Here is an 8,472-nt window from a genome sequence, read left to right on the forward strand (position 1 = left end):
GTGGGTGCTGTCACGAAAAAGATCCTTCACTGCTCTATGACCCTAAGTGCCGAGCATAGGTCAAAATTTGCAGCTCTCCACTGGCAAATAGTGGCGTCTCCATATGAAAGAAAAAATCTTGAGAGGGACGTTAAACAACAAACTTGGAAATGAACCTATTCCAAAAACGTGTTAACTCATTAAAAAATGTAGGTAAGTTCCAACATCCAGAGCAAAGGAGCAGAACATTCCTAAAGAACTTACATGTAGGCCTTACCTAAACCAAACTTGCATGGATAAGGATGAACCCTACCCACCTGCTTCAGATGCTGAATCAGACCTACATTTTCCATACTGGTGACAGGTAGTGGTCTGGTAGTTTCCACGACAGGACATATAATTATACAAATCCAAAAACATTAACCTGGTCAATATAGAAACAAAAACAATCGAATTAAGGTCAGATACAAAGCAAGTCTGGTAGTGTTATCCCTATATACGTACATCATCCATACTAGTTTGGATCAGATAAAGCTAATATTCTCTGCTATGGATTCATCATTAAACATTCTTATGAGATTAATTAAAAACTTTTTAAAACGTTTTTCCAACATATTTCTTTTTTAGATCCGCAACCACAAACAAAAACACAAGGAACCCAAAGACTTCGAGAAGACGGTATACTACTCTGACTTCGTTCCGTTTGCGCATGATCCACCTGGACACACGTGTGGACTGCCTTGTTGTAACAGCGACCTCTACATAAGGTTAAAGGTCAGTGGTCATCATGCTGGTTGCATGTCAATGCCATTCCAACAACCAAAGGCGGAAGACGCAGAAGAAAACTTCACGCTTCGCAGGAATCAGCTTCATCTACTAAAAGGAAAACCTACATTTAAAAATGGTGGATTTTACTCTGTCCAGCACCATCGAAATGAACAACGGAAAGGAGTTCCATCGTTTGGATCCCTTCCGCGCTACAAAACTGAACAACGTCACTTTTTCCAAGGCAGAGGAATAACGCTCCCGCGGATTGACCTATCGCACTCGTCCTCTGACAAAACAAAAAGATGTGATCAAACAGAAAGCGACGACAGCGAATCTAGTTCTGAGTCGAGTATTTGTTTCCAAACACTTGGAAATATAGAGAATCGGAAGATACCACAGAAAAGATGTGGTTCTGATATGCCACAGTTGCCAAGAATCCATCCAATGGAATTGCTAGAGGCGCGAAGAAAGTTTGGCGTAGCAGACGATAACGAGTTCGAAGATTCTTCGAGTAGCACCGACGAATCGAATTACTACAACGAAATTGTCATGAGTAATTTCAAACTTCAAGAAACAAATCCAAATGAAAAGGCAAAGTCTGATATATCGGACGAAGTGTTCCTTCCTCAAAGAGAACCAACGTATTACACCCTCAACTTAGACAAAACATTTGTGTTTGACTCGAAGCGAAATACCGTTGAACGTATGACGGGTCAAGAAAAATATCCAGACTTGTCTTCTTACAAATCAGTTGGCCTTGACAATCAAAAAATCCTATCAACAGAAATACCCAAAAGAGAACAATTTAGCAAAGGAAAAGGCGACATGAATATCAATGATGTTGACAAAGCAACCACGAACGGTAGTAATTGGAAAGAACAGGCATTACCTATTAAGTCTAGCGAAGGTATTGGTACAAACTGTTCAACGCCAACCAAAGTGGCACTAAAATCGGCATTAAAATCTAGGTCTCTGCAACATCATCGGAGAAAACGGAAAGTCACTCACGCCTTGAAGACCACAAGCCTTGATCGAGACGGCAACCTTAAACACGGCATTGAGAATCGTGGGTTTGTTGCTGATGGGAGATGTATGCTTGAAGGATTTGAACATAATGAAGATCGCTTTGCAAGACATGGACACCACCTAGACACGATTGATGAATCACCGATCACGTTGATTCTTTGAATTCTTTGCTTCTAGAATACGAATCATATTGATGCAAAATGTTTTATCAGTCAAGATTTTACGATGAAGAAAATTGAAGATGCTAAACGTTTCACCAGTTTCCCCAAGTTCTTGTAATTTCTATATTCTACATGCTAGTAATTTTCTTATCATTGTCGATTTAATTACGTTTGTTAAAAATAAATTTCTATATTTGTTTCAAAATGTTGTACATGCATGACTGTATACTAGTATCTTAATTTATATTACAATACACGTCTATATGTGTTTAAAAATATGACCAAATTTAGGTCGTGCATGAAAATTGCAAATGAAAACAGACTTTAGGAAACAATACTGACCATAACACATGCAGATAGCCATGTATGCTATGTCCGACAAGTGAATAGAAAATATTACGCAGATTATTTAATTTTTGCAAAAATAATTTATTTTCAGTTTAAAGGAAAAGAGATAAAACAAAAACAATATCTAATTCAGAATTGATGTATACAGTTTGATTTTATTCAGCATCCTTGTTCACATTTCTCTGCCCACTTTTCTTTGTTCACCAAGCATCCCTCAACGTAAGGTTCAACACCATTTATGATCTTTGACAATGTATTGTACAATGGCATACAAATAAAGTTGATGAACCCGATTTGTTGCTTTGGTTGATCTTTACTGTTTTCACGATCCATCATGGGAATCGGAGTCAACCCTTGCTTCTTTTCTTCATCTCCTTGTTGATAGAACTCGTTATACAGCCTGTCTACTGTTTCTATCTGTGTGTCCCAGGGTTTTGCCACAGCACAAAGATCAGCAGCGGTCATCATAAGGGCTTCACAACATGCCCGAGCGGTTGGGTCACTCATATCAAAAGTTCCCTCCTCCAGACGTTTGCTTGCTTCCTTCTGATTAGTGAAATACAAGGCTAGATCTGTTGCAATGATATGATTGCGAAGAAGTTCCAACATTTCCTTGTATTGTGGTCCATTTAGAAACGAGAAAATATCTTGCCCCTCGGTATGGAGAATGGTTATGGTCTGCTTGTAATGATGTTGTTCCATTACAGATGTGGAATATAAAGATGCCAAAGGAAGATTTAGCTTTTGAAAGAAATCATTGTTATAACCTCTATGATCGAGGTCGTGGCATATACCACCAATTATCAGGGCCATTTTTTCGAATTTTGTAAAGATGTCTTCGTTTGCTTTAATCATCTGCCAAAGCGCATGCGCTACATGAAACCCGTGTTCCCAGTTGTGATATGTGACAGGACGATAGTTCTTTCGGACCGTGAGGATAAACCGGCATAGTTTCTCCATCTCAAACGTATCTTTCCCAAAAAGATCAGAAGTTATGTAAATGAAGAGCCGAGGAAGACTTTCTACGTGGTGATAGGCATAGAAATCTATAGAGTTAAAATTGTCTGGAATAGCCTCGTTTTCGATGTAAGGTTTTCGCTGGAGTGATAACACCTCGTCCTCTGCACAAACAATGTGATACTGCAAAACATCAACCGCCACTTTGTAAATGTTTTGTTGCTGGTACAGTAAACTATAAATTCTGCTGTAATGTAGAGCCAAAGCACAATAATCGGAAAAGAGGTTGAAATATTCCTCGTCTGCCTTTGTGAAATGGTCGTGGTGAAGACAATTGATGATTTTGGTGACGCCAAAAACTTGGTCCTTGTGATGAATGGGCATACAAAGAATGTGTTTAGTATGGTATCTAGACTGTTTGTCTGTTTCTTTCTCAAACCTTTCGTCATCGTACGCATTGTATATGTTAATAACCTGGAATTGAGAGAAAACATAGGAAAACATTGGGCACAATGTTGTTTTGAAGATATGAACGACTTACAGATGAAATTGAATTTTGGAAAATTGCAGAGTAATTAAATGATATTTTAACAAGTGAGGATGCTAATATAAAGAAACTTTTATTAAAAGTGTTTACAAAATTATATGGTAAGTAATCTCTTGACTTCAACAACTGAATTAGTTGCAGAATTGTAGCTTTCTGGTTGACAAATCAGGGTTTCTTCGAATTTTGTCATCACAAGAAAGCTACAGTCTGCAGCTTCTGCCAAGTTTTGGCCCTTTTTATGGGGCAATTTGCAGGTACATGTACATGTATTAACACTTAGAGCCCTCCATTTCTGTAAGACATACTCCTACCTTTCCTTTCTCGATAACCTCCCAAGCAATTTTATCTTCGCTTTGTAGATCATGGACTTTCCTTTTCTTATACACTTCCTCTCCATCTGCATCCTTTGTGCCAGTATCTTCATAAGCTACATACGACTTCGACTGTTCCTCATCAATTACATACATAGAACACCGATCGGCATCTAAAAGATCCTTTGTGAAATGAAGAATGGTTTTAGCAACTTTGTCAACACATGTTATCTCCTTGAATAGCCCTTTGGTTATTTCTAGTAGGAATTCGTTGAGTTCATGTTGCGTGTCTAGAATTCTTTTGAGGCCGTTTTCATGTATACAAGCCGCCATCCATGAAACTACTGCATTGGTGACTTGCACATCAGTATCAGAGAAAGGTTGTTTTAACTGATCCCTCGTGAACTCCATCACGCCAACTGTGTCTGCGCTAGGGAGTACCACTGGAACACACAAAACACTGCAGTCTTTCATTCCCTTTGGACTAATGCCTTTTGGAAATCTGACAAACAAAATTGATATAATTAATACAAATAAACTGTTTACAAATATGTACATGACTACATGTATTATCAAAAATTAATTTGTTGAGCAACTTATATAAAAAGCTTGCGCTGCCATAATTTATGCATGTGGTTTTAAGGACAAGGTTCTGATCCCTCCCCTTCTTCCGTATGGCAGTTTAAGACCAAGGTCAAAGATTTTTAAAAGTGCACGGGTCAACTGCAAGGTCAGCAAGATGTGTTTGTGAAACACTGTGATGTCAGCTTTTGGTGAAGGTTTAAGTTGAAATATGAAAGCCCAAGCACTAATCATTCAGTGGTTATGACCAAAGTTGAAGTTTTTAAATATGGGTCAAACTTCAAGGGAAGGCCAAAGGGTCACATTTAAGGTGTCCAGAAAAGATTTTGTCATCTGAAAAACACATGTAAATTATTAAAGCCCTGCCATTAACTGTCGAAAAGCTACTGCTAAGGTTAAAATTTTTCAAAAGCAGGTCACACTCCAAGGTCAAAATTATTAGCATATAAATGTATGAAGGCCTTGTCACAATGAATAAACAAATGAAGTATGAAAGCCCTGTCACCAACTGTTCAAAAGTTATGGCCAAAGTCAACATTTGGTAAATCCTTGCATAAGTGGATCAAACTTCAAGGTCAAGAGGTCAGATGCGAGATGTTTGTATCCAAAGAAAGACCTTGTAACATTTGAAATACCGGTATGAAAGCCAAAGCCCTAACCCAATCAAAAGATATGAGCAAGGTTAAAGTTTAGTGGAAAACAGACAAACACACAGACAAACGGACAGGGAAAAATCATAATATCCTTTGGGGAGATCCATAGGTGAAATTTGAGAAAGTCCTAGCAGTAGACGTTCAAAGGTTATAGACAATGTTATTTTTTTTTTTCAAATATAGGCCATACTCTGTCAAGCTTATGGGGTAAACATGTCGGCACATAAAGGAAGATTATGTCACAAGAAATAAATATCTAATCTATAAAGTATATAGCACCCACCATTCAAAAGTTATGGCACGTTTCAAAAATAGGCCAAACTCAAAAATCAAGAGGTAAAAAAACTCGTACTTGAATAAATGTGGGAACAAAGAGGTAAGAAAAGGGTACCTAATAAAAATTTGGGCACATAGAATACAGTTGTGATACGTAAAATCCCTTCCAAAAGATGTTGCCATGGTTAAAACTTGTATTTTTTTAAAAGCAGATTTGAAAGCAAACAACCTTAAGGCAAAAATCTAAATTTCATTTATTTTTTGATTTCCAAAAAATACACAATATTTGATAAAACAACGTTTTTTTGGTGTGGCTGTGGGCCCCTACCCTGACCTCAAACTGGTCGGGCCCCCCCTTTTTAAAATTTCTGGATCCGCCACTGTAGAATACACTTGTGATACGTAAAATCCCTTCCAAAAGATGTTGCCATGGTTAAAACTTGTATTTTTTTAAAAAGCAGATTTGAAAGCAAACAACCTTAAGGCAAAAATCTAAATTTCATTTATTTTTTCATTTGCCTTTGAATTACTGATTGATATTTAAAACAGAATACTGTAAACCAACTTTTATTCGCGTGCAAGAAATTTAGCGATGTTCGCGAGACCCCCTTCATCGCGAATATTTCTCGCCGCGAACCGGTTCTTACAGTCTATATACCTATTAACAACAGATCTAAAATAAGCTTGGTCGCGAAAATTAATCACCGCGAACTACTTTATACCCGTTAAATCGCAAAATAAAATCGTCGCGAATAAAAGTTGATTTACAGTATGTAACGATTGAGAGATTGATAAATGTATCTAATGTCGAAATGTTTTCCATTATTTTAACTATACGGGTTAAATTAACCATATTAGGAAATTTATTACTTTTTCTGGTTACATAACTCTACGCTATTAGGAAATCAGACAGTACTATGGAACTTATAACTGAGTAAACATTATAACTTAAGTTCCGATTTTCGCTTTGTTTTCTCTAGATACACATGTACTTGAGAAGTTATTTAACTTCTAGGTCTGCAGGGTTTGTGGCAACACACTTTGAAAAAATAACGCACTTTTTAAAAAAAAATCAAAGTGCGCTAAATTTGGGACAAAATCAATGCATTTTGACAAAAAATTTCAAAGTGCGTAATTTTCGAAAGTGCGTTGTAACAAGGAAAAAAACCCAATAGAATCTTAACACGTAACTAGTCCACGCAAGACATTCAGTGATTATTGTTAAATCTCTATATCCTACCAAAAAAATATGAAGCAACAAGACTTGCATCATTTGAATTTTCAATAGATTACGTTTTCATAATATTTATAAAGTAAGTACCTTGGGTCCATTTGCAAATCTCGAACAACTATGGTCTTCTTTTCCGACACAGCGTGAGCGGCAACAGTCAGATTTTTACCCACGGGGCCGCACGGTACCAATTCTCCATCATGGTACAGAGACAGCATGGTTTCATTATGTGTTGGCACGTAAAACGCAAAATCATTGGCATTTATGGCGCGTCCTAAAACGTGTGTTGTTTCAACCATGCGTCTTTGTTGATCCTTTTCGTTGTAACTGGTGGTTAAAACCTCTGCTATTTCTTTGACTCGGTCCTTGAGATAAAGTGACTGTAAAGCAATGGACTGTTCACCAATAGCTGTAATGCAAGGACGGTCTCTTTTCATTTGTAACAGTTCTTCCAGTTTTGATTCCGAGACGGATTCCAGCACAAAGTTTTCAAAGACTTTTGGATGTTGAATTAAATACGTTTTCACTTGAAGTTCAGAAAGCGATGTTCCGTTCAAATACTTCCACCTTGGTTTAATCATGTGCCCAGGAAAAGGAACTCTCTTCAGTACTGACATCTGCTCCAAATTTGATGCCATTTTTATTGTTTTTCTCGGTTTTGTTTTGGTCGACTTATCGACGCACACGTCAGAACTACTGTGACGTCATAATAGTACTCACACAAATGCTCACTAAGATCTAGCAACGCATTGTGACGTGCTATTTTATAGCAAATCAATTGTTCGAGATTAAATCTTATTTAAAAGTAATATATTTTTTTCCGACAAATAGAAAGTTTATCTGTGATAAATTGGAAAAGTTAACAACACAGAGATCCGTATAATCGCTTTACTAAGTACTGAAATAATTGCTTCTAATAAACGTCAGAGTAATAAACAGAAAAACATACGTTTTTGAGTAACTATGAAAGTAAACATCGATCGCTGTAGAGTATGAATGGACTCTCTGATTGATAAAGGCAATTAATTGCACTCAGTTGGAATTCCCTATAACTGGGTGGAGATCTGACGTAAACGTATTAGCGAGAAATGTGACTAATAATATACTTCTACATGCAGTAAGCTCTTTAGTCAGTCACTTTCAACTGATCAACAAAGTAGTGAATTTTTTTCTAGTTTGCATTGAAATATGGCATTGTCTTTTTAAACACGTGGAACACCATACAATGAGCACGTAGTCTTGTACACTATGGTGAACAAATTATATGCATCTTTACAAGCGTAAGAAAATTTCACAGATTTGTCATCATGTTATTATGTTCATTGACGGGGATTCTAGCTTGGTGTGTTAACGTCTGTGTCATCAATTAGCTAATCCCATTGAGAAATCCAATACCTTGGGCTGCCTTTGTCGTAAACAAATTTGAGACGATAAAAGCTAACAGTAAAATGAAGTTAATTGGGAAAATTAAAGCAAACTTATCAACCCCTGGCTTAGATTGATGAACGCATTTTAGTTCTACCTCTTTAGTTACATTTCATGATGTCAGAATCGCACAGATGGTTTAAATCAAAACAAAACTTTCACAACCTGAGAATCCATGCATTTAGGGACCAAACTTCACACAATATGC

The 8,472-nt window shown here is 37.0% G+C and overlaps 1 protein-coding gene across 1 annotated transcript; it reads right to left on the minus strand.

Annotated features, from left to right (window-relative positions):
* Positions 1-2,368: 2,368 nt before the first annotated feature.
* On the minus strand, positions 2,369-7,562 carry LOC134270101 (cAMP and cAMP-inhibited cGMP 3',5'-cyclic phosphodiesterase 10A-like). Its single transcript, XM_062752274.1, has 3 exons — positions 6,930-7,562; positions 4,098-4,599; positions 2,369-3,713 (listed from the first exon to the last, which is right to left on the minus strand). Exons 1-3 carry the CDS (start codon positions 7,475-7,477, stop codon positions 2,442-2,444), a joined length of 2,322 nt encoding a protein of 773 aa, XP_062608258.1. The 5' UTR covers positions 7,478-7,562; the 3' UTR covers positions 2,369-2,441.
* Between the last annotated feature and the right edge of the window lie 910 nt (positions 7,563-8,472).

The sequence above is a fragment of the Saccostrea cucullata genome, unplaced genomic scaffold, assembly GCF_032062105.1.
Source record: "Saccostrea cucullata isolate Sc308-1 unplaced genomic scaffold, CSIRO_AGI_Scuc_v1 ctg1178, whole genome shotgun sequence".
Classification (NCBI taxonomy): Eukaryota; Metazoa; Mollusca; class Bivalvia; order Ostreida; family Ostreidae; genus Saccostrea; species Saccostrea cuccullata.

Bases quoted from the DNA above. Each gene is read 5' to 3' on its own strand.
- LOC134270101 (XM_062752274.1), bottom strand. From the start codon at position 7,477: ATGGCATCAAATTTGGAGCAGATGTCAGTACTGAAGAGAGTTCCTTTT. The intron at 4,600-6,929 runs GTACTTACTTTA...TTTGTTTGTCAG, and splicing joins GATTTGCAAATGGACCCAAG to ATTTCCAAAAGGCATTAGTC. The intron at 3,714-4,097 runs GTAGGAGTATGT...TCTCAATTCCAG, and splicing joins AGGTTATCGAGAAAGGAAAG to GTTATTAACATATACAATGC.